We start from the raw sequence: 21,214 nt of genomic DNA on the forward strand, positions 1-21,214 counted from the left end.
TCTCTTAAGAGGGCCTTCATGTCTGCTTAGGGTTGCTGGCTTTTTTCTGCTGCCTTTTATAATTACTTTGCAGCTTTCTAACGTCTTGGGCACCTTTAATTAACCCTCTCAGCGCTCAGGCTGCAGGGCTGTTGTGCCCACTCCAACACCAGAGATGCTGCTGATGACACCGGGGCAGCTCACACAGGAACCTTTCAGGGGCTGATGGAAACCAGAAGGGGGGCCGGTGGGAGCCAGGCAAGGAGGTGGCACAGAGCAGGGACCAATGCTGATGTGCACAAACAATTAATGGAAAGGAGGATCTGTTGTGGGAGCACTCTGAGCTGTTGGACACTGTGAGGTTCGGGTGCTGACTGCTCTCTGCAGCCCAACTGGTAGAGCCAGGGAAAACAGGCAAGCTTTGGAGCCCTGAGCTGCTTCCCCACATCTCACTGTGTTTCTTTTTTTGTGCCAGATCTGCGCCTGCAGATGTGAGTGTGCAGAGTAGCTTTTTTTTTCTCTTTCAGTGGGAGCATTTGGCTCATGTGCTCCTTTGTCAGTGCTGCACTTCAGAAGCCAGTGCTGCTTCCTTTCAAATTTCTATTTTTATTTTTCCAGATAGCTTCCAATTATTTTCAGGCTTTGCCAAGCACATAATCTGAAATAACAGGAGCTGATCAGCCCATGATATTCAAGTTGAAAACACATTGACCATTTGTTTATGAAGCCAGCGAGCGCCCTGCTGGAGCACAGTACAAAATAACCCACTTAGGATGAGGTGAAGGCTTTGCACAGCCCAGTGAGTTTCAGGGTGGGTGTTTCCTGGGTTTTCATCCATAGCAGGGTCCAAAAGATTCAGGGAAGCCCATTGAAAATGCACAGAACAACTGCTTTCCCTTCTATTAGAAGATGCTGAAAGGCTGAACGTGCCTTCACTTTCTTGTTCAGCTCAGGCAGGCACTGGATTCCTCATGTGCTCTTAGGTTGTCCATTAGGTTGTAATCAGCTGAGAAATGGCTTCTCACAACAATGATGAGCAGCTCATCTTGGCTCACCTGCCTACAGCCCTTGGGACAAACAAACCCAGGGGGCCCAGGGCCTCACACTTAGGGAAGGGCTTCACCCAGGCACACAGGTATGTTTGGGCCGAACATTGCTCCCGGCCTTTGTGAGACACAGAGCAGAGTCAGGTACAGGATGGCAGTGACATGGCAGGACACCGATGGCATGGCATTCCCTCCATCGCCCTTGAGGCTGCAGTGCCTCTGCCTTTGGGCTCCTCTCCCACAACTTCGTATGGAGAAGCAGATGGGAGAGCTGGGAGACCTGCAGGGCGTTCCTGGCCCCAGAAAAGGAGCTTGGCTTTGCTGCCAGTGCTGGAAAAGAGCTTATCCCGAGGAAAGATAATGACTGAGTGAGAGCGAGAAGGTCTGATTCAGTACCCAGCAACAGTGCACCGCTTGCTGCCTAATTAAAATTTCATTAAGTTGGTTCACATCCCTTGATAGAGGTCACAGGCACACCATTGATGTGCTAATGTCTTACTTTTCCCCTTTTTTTCCCCTCTTTCACTACTATCCATCATCCTCTTAGATAAAGCAGTGCCATTAGGAGCTACTTTCCAGTGTTCCCAGATGCAATGGCACTGGAAGAGAGACAGCCACAATTCATCAGACTTATTATCTGTCTCTTACTCTCTCTAATTAAAATAACGTGCTTTTTTCTTTTTTTCTTTTTCATTTTTCTTCAGTCAGCTTGAGCATTAAACTTTCTGGTGCTTGTGTTGAAAACTCTGGTTAATTTACAAGTGAGAAGGTTACCTGAAAGGCCAGGACCGGCTTAGCTGTAGCTGTCAGGGGTTATTGCTGAATTTTGAGTGCAAGCAGCTGAGTCAGGGTTGGTGAGCAGAATCCCGTGTTCAGACAGCTCCCATCCACCAAAGCCTTCAGTTGAAGAGAAAGAAAAGAGGAATGGAGATTCATTGCTTCCTCTGTCCCGTGCCTCAGCCCTCAGCCCCAGCACAGACCACTCTTAGACACCAGCCACCCCCAGCAGCATTCTGCCCCGAGCCCCATGCGACTGCAGGGCCGGTTTGGGGAGGTTGGACCGGCTCCCACAGCCCCATTGGATGACAGCAGGCACTGCCAGTGCTGCTGGGAAGGGAACAGCATCCGCATAGGAGCGGGATGGAGATGGAATATCAAATAGGAAGGAGAAAGCTCTCAGATGGTGCTAAAAGGAAGGTAATTGCTGGGGAGGAGAAGATGAGGACGTGTGGGATCCTCTTCCTGGCCGCCACTTTAATGCCGACCAGATGGCGGATGTTTGTTTCTGTGACTCGTGTGGGGGAAATATGAACAAGCTGTGAGCCTCGATCCTCCCACCTCTGGGCACGCAGCTTCCTGCAGTGACAGATGTCTCTTCCTTGTGCCCAGGTGGACATTCGTGGTTCCCTACCAAGATCTCCTCTCACACCTTTGCCCAAGGTAAAGGCACTGCTGTTTCAGGACAGGGCAGCCTCACCTGCTTTGGTTTGGATGGAGAGTGGGGATTTCACAGCAAAACTCACAGAAACTTCTGGGAGGAGTGACAAACGTTGTGGCCACGTGGTGCTGATGGCAGCGACTCTTACAGGGTGCGGGAGCGTGCAGATCCCTCCAGGATGGAGAAAAGGCTGCTTTGCTGCCCCATTGCTGCTGCTGCCCTGCAGAGAGACACCAGCCTGAGCATTTGCAGTGGATTCCCCCAACCTCCTTCCTTTGCTCTCCAAAAGCAGTGGTGATGCCTCCTCCACCCAGCAGCACCTCAAGCCCCACAGTAGAGCTGGGCCCAGCTGCCAACATTTGCAACCACCGCCCAGCATCCTTCTTTCCTTTCCTCGGTTAGCCCCTGCCTTCCTTTCCTAATTATTATCTGTATTTACATTCTGCCCTCCTTTCAAAGATGCTTGAGCACTTCAGCAGGACTGTGACCTTACCTTCAGCCTGCTGCTGCAAACTGTGGCCCCATCGGAGATGACAGCTCTCAGGATGGTCAACCTGCAATTAATAAATAGCATTAATGAACAAATGCATGGCACGGCATATCCCAGCACACAGGGCATGATGGCAGGAGCTCTGCCCAGCTTCCCTCTCAGCAGGAAAGATCCAATGCAAAGGACAGAGCCGTTTATCTCTGTCAAACCAAAGACTGGATCCCATTTCTCAGCACCAACACACTGGAATTTGTTCTCTCCTTTTGCCCTTTTCACTTTAAGATGCAAAGATCACGGATGCCGGTTTCACAAGATGAGCTGACTGTATTTTAAACTTCTCATTAAGGACATTAAGCGATTCTCCCTGGGTGGCTGTTGTGTGACATTTTAATTTTGACTTTTTTGGTGAATGAAATGGCGTCCTCAGCAGATTTATCGCTCAGTGAACGGCACAGCTACAGCACGCGTCAGATCTGTAAAATATTAAAATAACGGGTAGGGAATCGCTGTTAATCAGAATTTACTACGCTACATAACGACATATTTACAGTCCCACCAGGGGCCTATTCATTTGTTTGGGGATAAACAATTAATCTCCCTGGGAGTGGGAGCAGAACATCCAATGTGGCTTTATGTATCCCGGCACGGTGCAGGCAGGGCTGCCCTCAGCCCAGGGTGAGGCAGCCGCAGAGCACGAGGCTCTGCTCCTCCACGGCCAGCCCTGCGGTGGGAGCTGAGATTTCTGCTGTGACAAATAGGCTTTTCCTGCTGCTGCCTGCGCTGGCCCTGGTGCACGGTGTTTGTTTTCCCTGCTTCCCATCTATTTTTGGTTTTCAGCCTTCACGTCCTGTTTCCTGCATCCTCTCCTTTCCTCTCAAAACACAGCAGACACGGAGAGCAGAGAGGGCGTGCTGTGCAGCAGGGGGGAGAGGCATTTTAGCTGCTATGCTTTGGTACCTTTGCTCCATGAACTCTTTCCAGCTTAGGGCTGAATTTCCTTAGGAAGCAGCTGTTGATCTGCAGGTGTGATTCCAGCACCAGGCAGAAGCACTTGGGTTCCTTTCCCAGACAAGCACCTGCAAAGGGAACAACAAAAGCAGAAATTCTATTTTACAAGAACATATCCGGAATTATGGGTGATAACACCAGCATGTTGGAGAAAGAAGCTCACAGCCTGTGTTTTAGCAGCTCTGAATATCACACACCAGCAACTTGCAGCGGGGCTGCTCACAACCTGCCCTGAAACTCCCTCTGCCTTTCCCATTTGCCACCCATTTTGGGGCAGCTGCAGCACTGCGATCACTTGAACCACACTGCAAAACCACTCTGTTCTTTTACACCCTCTGCCCCAAGGAGGTCAGCATCCCTCGCCCTTCAGTGTCAGACTGCTCACCATTTACCTGTGCCTCCTGCCCTCTTGAGTTTCAACATGCTCATTCAAAGCATGACCTTAATCCCTTTTGCAAAGGGATTGCATGGATCGGGTGATTTTTTGGCCACTCACTGGATACACAGGTGATCAACCTGTACAAACCCCAGTGGCAGCACCTGAACCAGACCTGGCTCCTGTTTCAGCACAGCACACACCTGCACCGACCCAATTTGTGCCTTTTCTGCCGGCACAGGAAAATACTTTGTGCCTTTGCACCTTTCTGTGCGGATTAGCAGCCACAGCAGCTCATAGATTGCTTCCAGCAGGAGCTGCAAGTTTTTAGGGGAGCTGTGCCAACATAATTATGAACCTAGATCATTAAAAACAATGTGCTTCACACAGGAGAGAAGCAGGCCTGCTTCACAAGACCCCTTTCTGCTGAAAAATTCATCGCTCTAAATAATTAATGGTCCCTGCAAAGGAGGGTGGTTTGCATGTTATTGGGTGAAGGATGAAATTCAGGCACCGGTCAGAACAGTCCTATTTTGTTGAGTCTGCATTCCCTCACAGCTCTGCTGCCCTCTGGGTGCTCCTGGGGTGAGCACAGGGCCAGCAGCCAGCTATGACCACGTGTCCCCAAAGCAGCACTTTGTCACTGTGGGTCTCCAAAGGCTCTGGAGAGGAGCAGGTTGCACCGCCGCTGCCTGAACACCCTCCCCATTTCTTTTAGTAGCCATATCTTGCACTGCTGTGTCATTTCCATCACATGACAGGAATTAATTTATTGCTGGGACAGCATTTGCATTACATTTGTGATGTAAAAATAGCTCATAAAGAAGATGCTGATTTTTAATCACCGCACAGCACCGAGGAAAGCGCTCTCAGTGGGGTGATGCCTGGCAGCATCCTTACCAGAGCCTCCTTGCCTCTGTGGCATGGCACAGCCGATGTAGGCTGTGAAATAACAGGACTTGGTGTCCCAGCAGCAGCGCTAGGAGCCAGTGCTGCCAGGAGCTGAATGCTGCAAGCTCCTGCCATGGATCCTCTCACCCCAACCACACCATGCTGGCACATGTGTCCTTGATGCTGCAGGGACCACCTTGCTGCCAGCACCATCCTGGTGACAGAGGCAGAAATGCCACCTGCAGTGGGGGCAGTAAATGCAGCAGTGCAGCTATCAGGCACCTGTATGCAAGGGTTTTTTTTTTTTTTGCTGCAATTTAGTGCTTTTCCTAGTTTTAGGTCCTGATGCCACTTGCACGTAACAACCAGAATATGAAATAGCAGAACTGGGCAGTGGCTGGGACAGGCTGCAGGCCATGCTGCCTCCCCTTTCCCATCCAGAGAACACTGCTAACCAGACACTCCCCTGGCCATCAGCAACACCACACAGCACAAATGGGGTTGAATACCAGCCCTAAAGATCCAAGTTCTGTTGCAGAAGCAGCTAAATCAAAGTCCAGAGAATGTTTTGGTGGGGCCAGCTGCCATTAAACCTTTGCAACAATGGGTTCCCCACTAAGGAGCATCAGCTGGCCAAACACCTTCTCATTGCTGAGCTCACAGGGGCAGGCACCATCATGAGATTTGTTTCAGCTCTCAGTGGAGGCACTGACATGCACTGCAGGCACCTAATGGCACTTCTATTAGTGACGTAGCCCTTCATGCATGTAACACATTTGCCATTATCACCATCATCTGAATGCTAATAACCACCGGGACCAGGTGATGAGTGAACCACGGGCTCACAATTCAGTGGTGAATTTGAGCAGCAGGAAGGAGGAGAACTGGGAAAAGCACCCACACAGAGCCTCCACTTCTTACTCCGAGATAGGAGAAAGGGAATTGGTGGGGAGGTGTTGTGGGGATGGCAGGGAATCCCCTTGCTGACTGTCCTGTGTCCTTGCAGACGAGCGCCGTGCTGTGTGCGGGAGGCTGTGCCCTGCTGGCCCTCAGCTCGCTGCTGGCCATCGTCGCCATCCTGCTGCCCAGTGGAGCCTGTGAGAGGAAAGTCTGCACTCTGGCCGGCTACATGCAGACAGCAGCAGGCAAGTGATGGGGGCTTTGCTCTTTGGGGTGGAAGGACAGGGTTTCCCCAACAGCAAGAGGTGTCTGCAAACACTAGCTAGTGCTGGGAGGGAAGCAAACGGACCTTCTCTTTACCAACTGCCTACTGCATGCGTGCTTATAAAGTCTATTAGAAATTGCCTCTGTGTAAGAGAACCTGGGCTGCAGGTCCTGCTCACTGCCCTCTGTACAGACTCCTGCGTAGGAGTCCGTGATGAGCAGCAGAGAGCAGGCTGCCACTGCACCTCCTAGGGTACGATCAGTGCCAACTGGGACGTCTGCCATCCCACTTGTGCAAATCTTCGTGGTTAAAACTCTGAACAAACTCCTTCCATAAGCCCTACACCCAAGATGGGCCATGTCCTGCACTACTCATGCCTGCTGAACTGGATGTGACCTGTGCTGGGAATACAAAGCACCCGCCTTATGTCTGTGCCTGAGAATAACTCCTTTCCTTGGAGAATCCTTGGGCCTGCCAGGCTTCGTTATCAGCCCCACAACATTCAAGCTGCTTTTGGAGGAAATCCTGTTAGGCGCCGTCTCTGCCGCGACTCATCCCCCAGCAGCCGATTGGGGAACAGATGGAGGGGCCTTCAGTGATGGCTGCTGGAGCTCAGCCACACTGTGGGCAAGCAAAGGCAGCTGCTCACACCCCTCCCCATCATCCCATCACTGGTGACCAACACATCCCTTAGAGGCCACAGTGTAGGGGTTCCCATCACCTCCCCACGTCCCCTGGGTGTAGGATGGGGGGGGGGGGGTCTCAGCCCCAGCCACGATACTGATCGCCTGGCAGCTGGCTCAAGAGGCCCTGCAGGTGATCTCCATGTGGGACAGAGAAGGGGTCATCCTACACCACTTTTGCCCAAAGGAATTGGATCTGCAATGGGAGAGACAAGCAGGGGCAAAACAAGAGATGAGGAAGCAACCCTGAAAAGGAAGCTGACTGTGTCAGATAAATACAGATAAGGCACTCTGGGGGGGTTTGGTTGTATTGAACAGGCTGTAAATAAATTGTAGGCTCTAAGCATTATTGACAAATGAAAATTTACTGGGTACGTTTGAGCAAGCTAATGGGCTACTTTAAGCCCTGGTGGTGCCTTGCTAAGCATTTTGTATTGTGCTTTTTAATTTTGGTTCACTGCGGATTAATTCCTATTCAGAGTGAGGCAGCCCTGAGTCAACAGAATTAAGTGCTTTAATGTATTTGGATTCAGAAACGCCGTCCCCTTCTCTGCTGTAATTTCTCTCCCTGTTCCCCCCGCCTCTCTCCAGGAGGAAGCTCTTCATTAGAAATCAGCTGCAGCCCAGCAAGCAGTTGGGTGACAAGCAAGGGAAGCTCCTCCCCAAAAATCACATTATCTCAGAGCACAGCAGTTATTTGGAGATAGATGAATTTACATGGCAGAGAAGGAAAGCAGAATAAGAGCAGTTTTCTGGTAGCGCTGGCTCTGCTGGGGTAAAATCCCTGTGAGATGCCAACAGCAGTGGGACAGAGAATGGGGCCGTGTTTCTCCCAACTCCCCAGATTTCCCTTCAGCACAATAGGCCCCACAGGTGCCATCCTGTCTGCCTTTAGTTATTCCCCCTGAAATCAGAATTTTGCTCCCGTATCCCCTCCTCAGAGAATTCTGCAGAGCACTAAAGGCACAAGCTCTATCTAATTTCCTAGATGCACTGGGCCAGGAACACAGAATCTGCCACGGAGTGCTTGAGCAGAGGCACCAGCAGAGCCAAATCAGTCCCACAGCCTCTGCGCTGCATCACACAGAACCCTGAGCCATGCTCACATCAACCCAACTGCAGAGAGCAGCACAAAGCACATCCTGAGAGCAGCCCACAGCACAGGGCAGTGGGGCTCAGGCTTCATTTTCAGTGCTTTCCTGCTAGTTTTAAAGAGCCAGCTTTGCCAGCCCCAGATGGAAGGAAGATAGAAACTTCACGCACACAGAGCAGGGCATTAACTGCAGACACAGGCACGCCATCAAGGGTCAAAGTGAGGCTAATTGCCACCATTCACTGAACATGTGACTCCTGATGCTTGGTACGCGCTCCATAAAAACAAAACAAAATAGAACAACAACAACAACAAATCCACATCCTTGCAAATATTAAGAGGATGATCCTTAATGAAAGAGCAAACGAGGAGCAGAGCAACAGAAAGAGGAATATTTGCTCAGCTCTCATCCTTCATGCAAAGACAAAGCTGCCTATATGAGATTAGAGACATGGCTTACTCACCAAGCATAGTGCCATCTCACTAAAATTAAATTTCTGTTGGAGCACTTCATCTCCAGCCCAAATTGCAGCATCCTTAGGAGCTGGGTAGCTACCTGGCCCCATTTATATATGAGGTCAGCAGAGTGGCTCCAACTCCCCAGCTGCAGCCCATCATTGCTGGTAGAGAGGGAGAGCAAATGAGTGCACAGCTGAAATCCTGTCCTGGTCCCTTATCAGCAAAAGCCTCTTTGCTGGTATTTTAAAAGTAGAGGTTAATGCCAGGGGGAAGTGTCTCTTAAGATGAAGTTGTAATGGAAGGACCGGGGGCTGCCAGCTTCTTTCATCAGCCATGTCCTGAGGAGCTCCCAGTCTGAGAATCCACACAGTTCCCAGCAGCGTTGCCACATCAGGGTTGAAGATTAGAGCCCTGTGCCACTGCACGTTGGCTGTGGTTCTCCATTTCTATCTGCACCACAAGCAGGTTTTGCTCTGCTGAACACAGCCTGTTGTCAGTGCCAAAAGCTCAGGTCCTTGAGTGCAGAGTGGTGCAAGACCCCCTCAGAAATATTGCTACATCATTGCTGGGGGAAAATCCCAAAGCACACCTCCCCAGTGCTGTGGGGAATGAGGCTGGGCCAAGTAAACCCTATGAAACAGCAAATCCATCACCTTTCTGCATCTGGGGCTTGTGGGACTAAGGAAAGGATTATGGGTCTGCTGCTGGATTAAGTTCCTGGCAGTCTGCTCTGGGACCAAAGCAGATTGCATCTGCTGCTTAGGAAAAGCAACAGGTCTTTGTAGATGAATGTGGGGACCAGCAGCCTCTACCCAGATCTCATTCTGCTACCCTCTGCCCTAAAAGCCTGATGAGAGCCTGACTGCTGCTGCTTGGGAACTCTTCATCCTATGCTTTCCAAGCAAAGATCTCCTGCTTTGCTAGTGAGCAGAGGCTGATCTGCTGGGGGTGGGTGCCTGGCTGCACCCCCACCTGCTCACCTCTAATATTGCCTGCTGTCAGGGGTTGGCCTGGTTTCCATGATGAAGAGCCAAAGGGACCCATGGATCCATGCCCCAGGAAGCAGGGGGGGAGTAAAAAAGGGAAAAGGTAGGAAGATGGGCCTCAAACAAGCTAAAGGAAAAAAAGCTTACTGAATGTAGTAGCAGAATGTGAGATAATACAATATAATACAGTAAGATTGAAATGGAAGCAAATCAAATAAAATGTGAAACAGAGAGTTTCTGAAACTGAAGTCCTTACTCTAATGCTGTAGGCTGAGCAGCCAGGGAGCAGAGAGGGCAGTCTTGTGACTCCCAGCCTGTTTTATCTTTCCCTCCAAATGGAAAATGGGAACAGAAAAATGAAGTCTTCTGGGAGCTGTACTTCGTTCTTCTCTGCTGAGAACAGGTGACCAGAAATCATTAAGTTTGACAATTAATGCTGCAGTTCCTTGGATTATTGACAATCTATGGAGCTGCAGCACGAACTCTTTAACTCCCAGCACACTACAAGATGTTATGATGTGGAGTACTGATGTAAACCCCTGAAGCCACAACACCTGCCCAGCATGGCAGGAGGGGGCTGTAGAGCTCCACACCTCAGTGAGGGCACAGGCATGATTGAGCACGAGCAAAGCCTCTGGGGAGAGTTTTGCTTTCACCCCACGCTGCTCTCTGCCTAATCCCACCACCATCAGCTAACTGCTCAAGACAAGCCAAACGCTGAGGGCAGATGATCCTGACCTGCCTGCACCTTTCTAAGGCTCTTGTAGTTTCAAAGAGCCATTTCCCAGCATCGCTACGACAGAATCAGGACAGTCATGAGACTCACAAGACAGGCAAAAGCCCCTAGTTATGCAATTCCCTTACTTAACCTCATTTAAATCCCAAGTTTTATGGCAGTGCTGAGAGCTTCTTCCTGCAAAATCTGATTGCATTTGCAGCTGAAGTCCCTCTTGCTGATGGAAGCAGAGCAGTGGCACCTTTGGGATCGATGATGCCCTGTTTTTCCCAGCTTGTGCAGAATGGCAAACAGCACCGACCTCCACATCCCTATTGATTTCTCAGATTAGTATCGATCAGCCTGGTGACATATAGGTAATGTGTAATTAGTGACTTAGATAACAATAGCACCAAGGTGCTGTATGGGTACTCCAACCTCTGCTAGCATCTCCAGGGTGGCAGCAAATAGAGAGACATGGCTGCCTGCTAATTGCTGACCTACTATTAAAACCAAAGATCCTTCGTTCCCTGCTGCCCTCAATACCACACAAAGTGTTTTTGGAGCACTGCCTGATGGGGCTGCTGGACAGTGGGAACATGCCCACTGCTTCCAGGGTGCCAGCAATGTCACAGCAGCACCTCTTTGAGGAGATATCAAGGGAGCAAGCAGCTGTCCAGGCAGGGGATGGGTTGGGACTGGGGGATCAAAGCGGCAAGCAATGCTAAAAATGCTCAGGGCTAAAAATATTCAAGAAGACAAGAGTCACCAACCACACAGACTTTCCCACCCTGCTCCCACGCAGCCCAACCCAGGCCTGACGCCTCTGGTTTCCTGATGGACATTTTGGCATCCGTGGCAGCCTGGGAGCCCCATCCTGTTGACACTGAGGGTTGTGTATCAGCAGACAGCCCTGGGATTAGGAGGAGGAACTTGGTGGTGGCAGCATAGGGGAGCAGCACCCCAGTGTGCTGGCATTGTCCAGGCAGCAGTTTCAAATCTGAACTGAGAGATCCAGCTCCTGCATCCCAAGGACAGCACTTCTGTTTTCCCTTGTCTTTCTCTGGAAAGAGCAGTGCTCTCATGACACTGGAAGTAATTAATGGCAAGAACCCTGGTTCTTGCCATTGCTCAGGTCCCCATTGCCAGTTTCACCCTCTCCACATTTCACATTTCGTCCTTGCGATAGTGACAGTAACCAAAAACACTGGACATGCTGGTTCCTTCCCTGCACAAGGCTTTTCCCCCTGCTTGCTTTAATTACATTAGTGAGGTTGAAGAAATGCCTGTGACACATTATTATTCAGCCAGCAAGCTCCTGCTGATTCCTGACACAACTGATAAAACCTGTGAGCAGGGCCCCATGCTACTGTGCTGAGCCCCAGTACTGCAATGCAGCCATGTGCTGCTTCACTCTGGTTCCGGTGTCACTCACACCTGACATAGCCCTGCTCATCTATTTTCATTCACACTGATGCAATTCTTCAGTTTACTGTTTTTTGGTGTGTTTTTTTTTTTGCCAAATTGCTCCAGCATTCAGTTAGCTAAAAGCAGGCTATGAAGCCCAGGAACCCCCTGCACAGCAGCGCAGTTGGAACAAGGTGATCCTTGAGGTCCCTTCCAACCCAAGCCATTCTGTCAGCCTAAGACTCCACCTTCTTGCTCATATTCCCACCATCATGGGCCTGAGGATGGCAGGTCCTGGAGCAGGATCAGCACTGAGCCCTGCAGCAGTGCTGGGCACTGGTGCCAAAGCATGGATGATGTAGGTTCATGAATCTGTGTTTTTAAAGATGGGGTGAAGTGCCACATTATGAACTATTGGCTTTTCTTCCATCTCCATTCCAACTGGTGCCACCCAGGAGGACAACCTTGCCAGGTCTCCAGTTCGATGAGCAATGAAAGTGGGACCACAAACATTGACTTGCCTTCGGCTTTTCACTGAAGGAAATTTGTGTCTGCTGTGAGTCCTTTCTCCACGCTCTCTTCGGTGTGTGCACTCAAGTGACAGATCATTTTGGTTTGAGAGCTGTTTCATTATTTTACTTTCAAAACTTGAAATTTTCAGCACAGAGCCAGGCCATTAAACTTAGCAGTAAAAGAGAGAGGGCCCGGCAGCTTTCCTTATGGCCAGGCTCCCTGCCACAGGGTAAGGCTGGGTTGGCCTTCCCCGGGGTGTACACTCATTTCACACAAGGTGCTGAGCTGCTGAAGGAGAGGGGATCAGATCCTGGCTGCGCTGTACAGCAGTTGGTTCCTATCCCAGCCTTGTGAGGTAAGACAGGGCTTCATTTCCATCTGATGCCTGGACAGCTTCTTTGCTTAGATCTCAAACTCTGGTTTGGTTTTCTGCAAGGTATAGTTTTGCCATTTGGCACACAGATGCTTACACGGTGCCTCTGCCCTCCCTTAGGGTTGGGATACAGCAGCAGCAGTGTGCATGGGCTGGTGCTGGGAGCAGCGTATTTCTCAATAGCCTCATTTAGAGAATAAACCAGCCATGTCCTTTCATTGGTTTCTTGGAGAGGAGCAATACATTTCCAGTGGCATCAGTGACAGAAGCAATATCCTTTCATTGCTATCATTGGAAAAGAGCAGTTTCATGCTGTAAGAAAGACTAGTTCACTTGTACAAGACGTATTTTCTATTCCCTTAAACCTGGGGAAATGCTTGTCATATTAATATGTGGTAGAATAGCTTCTCTTTCAATAGATCTCCTAGGGATTTGAGCTTAGACCAGTTATTGCACTTGAATGCAGTAACTGTACTTAAAGTGTATGTTTTGTTAAAAATAACAGTGCTTTGTAATAAATGGAAACAACAAATAACCAGCCCGACTGGGGCTCCAAAAGTACTTCTGTGAGCACCGTGCCAGACATGTTTCAGGTGGGAAAATCCATGCTTCAGTTTCTGAGGGAATTTGACTTTTGCTTTTCCCCCTGGGTTTGGCTCACATCTGTATCTCCTGTTGCTGGGAAGATGGACACAGACCCTCAGGGCCACCCTAATATCCTTGCTGAATGAATGGAGGTCCTAGCTGAGTTTCCTGCATCTCAAAGCAATTGTGTAGAGGCCACATCATTTTTCTTGACTCATTTGCTGGACTGAACATCAAGTGTAAAACAGGAAAAAACCATTCTCATCCTCTCTGAGGCTAACAGGATGCTTGAGAACAGCACGGGCTGTTTGCAGTTTGGTTTGCTCAGGAGAAGAATGCATTAATTTTAGGGAGCCTTTGTCAACCTGAGCATCCAACTCTCCTTTTCTATCCATGTTGAAGTGTTTGGCCTTTCAGTGTGGTGTTCTAAACTGATATTAGCACCACAAAAGACAGTCTCTAGTCTTCGTGTCAGACAAATGTTTGCTGGGCTGCTGGGATTCTGGCTGTAATTTAACAGGGGGGCAGAGATCAGTGTACAGAGGAACAGCGTGTAGCAATGAGAGCAGCACGTACGTGCATTTACCAGCAGCAACATGCTGCCCCAAAACGTGAAGGCTGATATCAGATTAGAGTGAAGCCCTCAAATGCTTCAAAATCTGTTTTCCTGAGATTAGATGAAACTCATGCTATCTGTAGATCTGTCTAGGAAGTCATTACCAGCCCTGGTAGCTCTTACTGTACAGCGGAGAAGTGCTGGCTAGACTTGGTGAGAAAGGTGATAAATCTGAGCTGCAGCTGCTCCGTGTGCTTTGTGTCACAAATTGCCCAGGCAGTTCGAAATGGCCGCGTTAATGCATCAGTCAGTCCTGCTTTGAGAGGAGGCATGCACAGAGATAGGATTTCCCTAAGAAAGGAGCTGGGGAGTGCTGACAAATGGGTATGTCTAATAGCTACAGCCCTGTCTGGCCTGCAGCACAGTTCTGGCTGTGTGGGTCAGACCCTTTGGTGGGACATGAGATGTTTCAGTGCTGCTTCGCTTGCTCTAGATGAACATTTGGCTGCAGCATCCTGAGCTCCGTGACCTGGGCTGCTGGGTGACTGGGCAGCCAGCTCTGAGAGCAAATGTGTGAGTGGTGGCTGTGGGCCAGGTCCAGCTTCCTTTTTGCACAGTGTGATAATACAGGTAGGTCTGGCAGAGGTCTCCGTGTTGGGCACGTAGCGCAGCTCCCAAGTGAGTGATGTTTGGAAGCATTTTGCTCTGCCTTCCAGTCTGAAATGCATAAGCTGTAGGATAGCAGAAGTGTCTGTAGTGGGGGAATTACACAGAAGGCCCCAGCAAGATTACTCTTCTGTATCTTTTAAAGTCTCCTTTATTTTTTTGTGCCCCTCATGAGTTATATACTGGGCATTTTAGATGGAACAAGTCGGTAGATTTTTGCCCTGAACTAATCTCATCTGATCTTCCTAAGGCAGCATGTAAGGGATGCAACCCTGCAACTCCCCCAGTGGCTGGGATAAGCAGGATTTTGCTCCCAGTTGGGCAGCAATCGCTGAACTGCAGAAGCTGTTATGCACATTGCCCTGGAGGGGCAAGATTGGCACGCCTGTGCCACTGAGGATCAGCTTCATGTTGATGGCTTAGTCTTGTTTCTTTGATTTTCACCTCCCACCCTGATAATGCCAACTGGAGAGCCAGGCTCTGGCTAGTGATTGGAAAGCGATTGGACTGGCTGTGCTGGTCAGCTCTTCTCATCCCAGCCAGAACATTTGTGATGCTCTGCAGGAAGATTGCTCCTGGACCACAGCCCTGCTCCAGCAAGGCTTTGTTCGGTTGCCTAACCAGAAAGTTAAAACATAAATAAGCCTTGGGGTTTGGGAACTGCAGTTGGCCCAGGGGATGCACAGGACACAGCAGCAGGAGCTGGCCCTTACTGGTGGCTGAGGAAATGTGACATTGTGTTTCCCCACCCAGCCGTGACCTTGGCAGAGCCTGTAAAATGAACAGCCCCTGTTGCCTCCTGATAGGGGCATAAAAATATAATTACTTGAAGAGTGACTTACAATTCAGTGAAACAAGGACCTTCTCCTTTTTGATTGAATTACGCAGCAGTATTCCTAGAAGACTGGGAGCAGATGGTGAGCTCTGGCCAGGCATTTAACAGCCTGAGTTACTGCTGTGTGGAGCGGATGGAGCCGAGCATGGCTGCACTGTGCTGCTCCAGCCTTTCCGCTTGCCTTGGGCCACTGTCATGGTGCATTCCACGTGAAGAGAGAGGTTGGAGGATGGGGCAGGATGGTTTGCAGCAATGGATGGAGATGTGGAGCGAGTCTTGTAGCAGAAGGCCTCATTTTGCAGCAGTGATGTACGGCTCATGTAGCAGCAAAGAGGCAAAAACTCCGTTTCTGTAAACTCAGTCTGATTGTGAGCTGCTGTGGTCCCAGGCAGGCACATTTTGAGCAAGACAGTAAAATCAGACCAACTATCAGCAGCTTGTTGTGTTATCAGCTGTGTGTGCTGTGCATTTTATGAGGCAACTTCCTCATCCCACTGTTGAGGTTGCAGCAATCATGCATCCCCACACAGCTGGGGCAAACCACAGCTTTTATGAGCTCCCCAAAATCAAAGACCCTTTCTGTTTAAAGAGAAATTAACCATTCTCTCCCTTCCTTATTCTTCTTTTAAATGGCATAACAGCCAGCTGACTGCTAGGTGAGATGCAAACCTTGTTGCTGAGTTGCACCTACCTCATTGTCTTTTTTGATTATTTTTACCAAATAAGCAAATGTTCTTTTGGAGCTCTGTAGTCCTTGTTGAGGAAGACTCATTTTCTGCTGCCGTGATCTCTTTGTTGCAGGTGGGTGATGTATGAAAAGGAATTGCAAATAGCTGTTTACAGCAAGCAAAGTCACGGAACAGCCCACTTTAATTTCTGCTATCTGTCGGAAACCATTGTTGGTGGTGGTCAAAATTAATTAAGCAGGAAGGAAGAGAGCTGGGAGGCACTGTGCATCCAGTTCTGACATTGAAATATTAATGGTGAGCTAATCAAGAAAGACTATGAATAGCTAATCAGCTTACAGTTTGCATTTTTAGTGATGCGGTGAACTTCTGGGCAACAAACAGCCCTTCACAGGAGCGCTGGAGCGGAGTCAGCCTGCCTGCTGCCTGATCACTCAATTTGGAAACAAACAAAGAGCTTGTGCCTTTTGCATCTCGTGCCTTTTGCATCTCGTGCCTTTTGCATCTTGTGCCTTTTGCATCTCATGCCTTTTGCATCTCGCTGCCCTGCTGCTGCTGGGTGGTGATGCCTGCATTCCTCCCTGGGTCAGGGAGTCCAGCCGCAGTGCTCCCAGTGCTGCATTCCTTCCTCCCAAGTGCCAGGGGGTTCAGCTCCTCCTGGACAGAGCTGCAGCATCTGTCCACCAATAGATCCTGTGCAAAATACCTCAGCCTTGAGTGTGGGAGCTCGTCCTCTCACTCTGTGCCCTGTGTTGAATGCATGTGGGAGAAGCAGCCTGTGTTCCTGCATCTCCTGTCTGTGTGACTGCCATTTCTAAGTTGTTTCCAGGCTGGTTGGGGGATACAGAAGGTGATGATTGTGAACAAAACAATGAGGAAATGATTCTATGACAAATTTGAGCTGACTCTGACCAAAGTCGGAACAGTAAATGTCACCCTTGTGTGCCAGGAGGCATCAAGCAGCATTTCTCCCTTCAACATCAGCATAACGAGGGCCATGGCTTTGGAGATCTGTACTGCCATGTTTCTGCAAACACTTCCCTCCTCTGTCCGCTTGGAAATTGGATTTTGTGGGCTGAGCAGTTTGTGTGCAGAAGATAGCAGCAAGACTGATAAGCAGGAACCTGTTTACACGCTCACAGCTAATGCTGCAAGGGGACTGCTGGGATTATTTTTTTAACACTCTCTCAAAAGTAATCCTTGGGGCTGAAGGTCTCATTGCTGCTTAACAGAGGGAAATCTGAACAGGGCAGTTTTAAGGGGTAACAAATACGGGATTGGCTTCATGTGAAGCAGAAGGACAAAGGCAATAAGTGAATGGCAAATGATAAGGCTTTAGAATCGAGCAGCAAGTGATAAGGAACAACATACCTACATTCCCTTGTGTGAGGCAGTATTTCACATGTTGCCAAATTAATAGGAATGACCCCAAGTGTAGAAAGGAGTCTTGGCACGTCTCTCTCACAACAGAGGGGACGTTCTGGGAAAGGAAAATAGAAAGCAGATGGTGTCAGTTAAGCACAGCATGAAGATCCCAGCGATGTCCAGGGGTGTGCTGGAGCCTGGCTCCCACAGGACACAGGGAATTCCCCTGCTGCAGTGGGTGGGTGCCACAATATTCAGCTGCAGCTCCTGGGGACTGGCAGCTGGGTGAGAGGACGGGATGGCTTCATCTGGAACACGCTTCTCTGTTGCTCCAATGTAGCCCAAATCTGTCAGCCTTTAGGCTTGTTGTGAAGGTCATCTGCAAGCCCAACATTAATTACCTCAAGCAAAGCAGCAGGCCTGTGCCATGAACCTTCTGCCACGAACCAAGCTCTACCTTGTGCTTTGGCTGCATAGCTGCACATGAGCTACAGCAAATTATGGGTGCGTGAAGGCATACATTAAATCTGCAGATATAAACAGGTCCTACTGGCATGTACCTGAAGCACGGAGTGGGAAACACATTTTTTACAGATGATTCATTCAGTTGTCATGAAAATACTCTTCCAGCCAAAAGGTGGTAGTATCTTTCCTTTCCGCTGTGTAATTTTCTTTAATCTGCCCTTGACATTTATCAAAAAGAGTGTTTTGCACACAGCAAAGCCAAAGATTCCAAGATCTGCTGTGCCAGGAGGCAGAGCTGCCGGTCCCAGCCCTGTGGTGAGGCTGAGCCATCCTTGGCATGCAACTCCCCATAGGAGAACGTTGCAGCTTCTCACGTGATCCAAGGAGTCCAAACACAACGAGCCAAACCAGCTGCTGAAAGCAAATCCAGTGGAGGCTGTGACCCTGTGATGCTGAGTGGCCCCAAACACCAAAACTGAAGAAGTGTAAGAGAACCCATGAAAACTTATGGGCTCATTTTGCATAGGCAGAGGTAACAAACTGACACAGGTTAATTTATAGCTCGGTTGTATGCTGATTGCAAAGCACACATTTCCAGCTAGGAGCCATTAGTAAATCACTTTCCCATCAGTTCTCTTGGCATACAAAAGAAATTTCTCTCTCCATGACATTTAAAAAAATAATCCTAGTAAGTTATACTCTCTGTGACTTTATAGCATAAAAGAAGACTAAAATCTATAGCCTCAACCTTTAACAAATGTACAGTAATGCGCTAACAAATTTGCTTCGAACAGCTGCTATCTTGGTACCAACCGGCACGAAGGAGGGAAGTAATTGGCTTGTTTTCAGATAATTACCATAATTGTTGTGACACCATTTGGATCACATCTAACTGCATTCCTGCTGCAAGTTATAATTTAATAACTGGCAGAATTTAGACTGACAGTAAAGGTAAAGTCAGCATATGGTGAGGAAATGGGCACACACCTCTCAGCTCCCCGCTAGTGCAGGCTCTGCTGCTCTCGCTGTGATCTCACTGCTTTTCTTTAGCCCTTGACTAGCTCGTGTCTTTGTTCCATTTCTGATGCTTGACCTGATGCTTGACCATCTTTTGGCCCTTTTGCACCTTTTGATTGGAGATAAATCACTTGGGTTCGGTCCTACCCAAATGACTATTTTCTTCAGGCACTGAGTATTTTTAGCTGTCCTAGTTCTGCTGGGGGCCTATCAGAGCTTTGCTCTAAAAGTGGATTAAGCCACGGTCAGGTGCTTACAGACAGCAGCCAAATGCCTTTCTCGAGGTTGAACCCAGACCCTGCAGAGCAGGACTTGCTCCCTCAGTCCCAGCAGCAGCGGCAGAGGGGCAGCAGAGCGTGCTGAGCTCAGCATGATGCAATGGATAGACCTTGCCCCCTTTGTGTCTTCTTATTCTTGCTGCTTGTGGCCAGTGTGAAGGGAACTCAGCATCTCCTGTATTTCCAGTCCTGACAGCTGCCCGGCCAGTCCCAGGAGCAGGGGGCTGCAAGGTAAGGCTGGGAGGTGGTTGAGACAACCACAGAATGGCAAGAGAAATGAGCTAGGCATTTTTTGCCAGGCAGCTACAAAATAGAGCAGAGCACTGAGCTAGTGCCTTGCAGGGTTTGCATGGGTACCAGGAGCTTTCCTGCAGAACTTGCCTTGCTTTGAGTGCATCCATGGCCTTGCCCACCTCTGTTTCCACTTTGCAGAGCAGAGGCTAAGACACCTGAAAGCAATATTGACTGACCCCAAAGAGAGGTGTCTCTGGAGCTTTTCCAGTCCCCAATGAGAGCAACTCTTCAAGTGCATTTATTTATTTTGTTTTACACCCTTTCTGCTCCTTGTGGCTCTTCAGCTTTCCCCAGGCTGAGCCCAGACGACTCTGTCAGACAGCACAGAGAGAGGGGATATGCAGACCTGCAGGGTGAGCAGGGTTAATGTCCATCACCAGGGCAATGCAGCGTTCCCATCTTTCCACTCGCACCAGGGCTGTGCTCTGCTATGGCCTGAGCAGAACCAGGACCTCCATCTTCCAGGTTTGTTTGTTTTTTTTGCGAGTCCCCGTGGGTGAGATGATTTTTGATGCACTAGCTGCAGGTCTGAGATGCAGCCTCAGCCTGGGGAGTGCCCAGCTCATCACACGCTGGAGAGAACTTTGGCACAGAGCAGACAAAGCGCTCATCATCTCTAATAAACCCATCTGCCAAGCTGAGGTTGTCCCAGCCTCCAGTGTCTTGGCACACGTGCTGCGCTCGCACAGAGGGAAAGGAAGGTGGATGACTGGAAAGCAAATCCCTTCTCTGTTTCCCTGGCTCAGGGAGGTGCTCTCTGGGGTGGTTGTTTGGAAGGAGGAGCACACACTGGACCAGATCTGTGAGATGGGGGCTATGTGCCTGGCAGCAGCTGGCTGGTCCCATCTCCCAGCCCCTCACAGAAACTGCAGGGTAACTGTTTCCTCGCTGCTTTCCCTTCCCCTCTGTGATTTATTGCTGCCAGGAGGCTGTGCGTGTGGAGGTGGCATAAATCTCACCAAAAAGAGAGAAGGAAATTTGCATTCATTCCCTTTCTGGCTTATTGAATGCAGCTTTCCAGTTCACTGCTGAAATCCTGAGCAGGCTTGGGGCAGGAGGGCCAGACACTTGCTTTGGTATTAAGCATGGCTAAAGCTGGGCTTGCTGCCCTGCCAGAGGAAGCTCCCATGACCAGCAACTCCCACATTCAACAGTTATACCTACATTGATTGAAATCCACTGCTATTTTCAAAAAACAGAGGACGAACAAAGAGAACATTGGCAATTATTGTCTCTGGGATTACATTTTCACTGGAAGCCCATCAGTGTTTTCTTTAGCCAAGAACAAACTGGCTACAAGGCAAACCAAGAACTGTAAGAGAGGAAGGAGGAAGAACAGTGGACATAACATGTTAATCAGCAGCAAAAGTTGGAGGCTGTCTGCACACCTCTGCTTCTGCACGGGCTGATGGCTGCAAATTGCACACTGAAGCAATGGAGGAAGTAAAGAATTAATTACAGTTCCGAGACCCAATCTCACTTCCAGCCACAGACAGCATTTATTAAGATCTCACTGAGGCAGGAAAGATTGAACAAGGGACTCAGGGGACTGTGAAAGGGAAAAGAATTAATCAGTTTGTCTCAGGAGACTGGAGAAGTCAGATTAAATAAAAACTGGAAGAGAAATGAAGGGTGGAAAAAGATGTTTGGAAACCTGGACCTATTTGAAGAAGAAACTGGAGGCACAGCTGGGAGGACCCTCGGGCTCTGTTCCTCCACCATGGAAGCTGGGGAGTTTTGAGGAGAAAGGCTGAAAACTTGTCTCCAATCCTTGAATAGGTATGGAAATCTCACATTTAGGGCTCTTGCTATTTCTGCCTGGCAGAAGGAAGCCATGTAACACGG

At 49.3% G+C, this 21,214-nt stretch overlaps 1 protein-coding gene and 1 long non-coding RNA gene across 2 annotated transcripts in view; one reads left to right on the plus strand and one right to left on the minus strand.

Annotated features, from left to right (window-relative positions):
- The window catches only part of LHFPL7 (LHFPL tetraspan subfamily member 7), a 54,697-nt gene that overhangs the window by 2,666 nt on the left and 30,817 nt on the right, over positions 1 to 21,214 (plus strand). The window contains exon 2 of the mRNA XM_048967264.1: positions 6,235 to 6,373. Within this exon, the coding sequence (XP_048823221.1) occupies positions 6,235 to 6,373 (139 nt within the window). The remainder of the gene's footprint in view (positions 1 to 6,234; positions 6,374 to 21,214) is intronic.
- Positions 476 to 11,756, minus strand: LOC125703161 (uncharacterized). Its single transcript, XR_007380780.1, has 5 exons — positions 8,634 to 11,756; positions 3,911 to 4,029; positions 2,957 to 3,017; positions 2,503 to 2,683; positions 476 to 1,922 (listed from the first exon to the last, which is right to left on the minus strand). It is a non-coding gene; the product is annotated as an uncharacterized LOC125703161 (long non-coding RNA).

The sequence above is a fragment of the Lagopus muta genome, chromosome 20, assembly GCF_023343835.1.
Source record: "Lagopus muta isolate bLagMut1 chromosome 20, bLagMut1 primary, whole genome shotgun sequence".
Lineage (NCBI taxonomy): Eukaryota > Metazoa > Chordata > Aves > Galliformes > Phasianidae > Lagopus > Lagopus muta.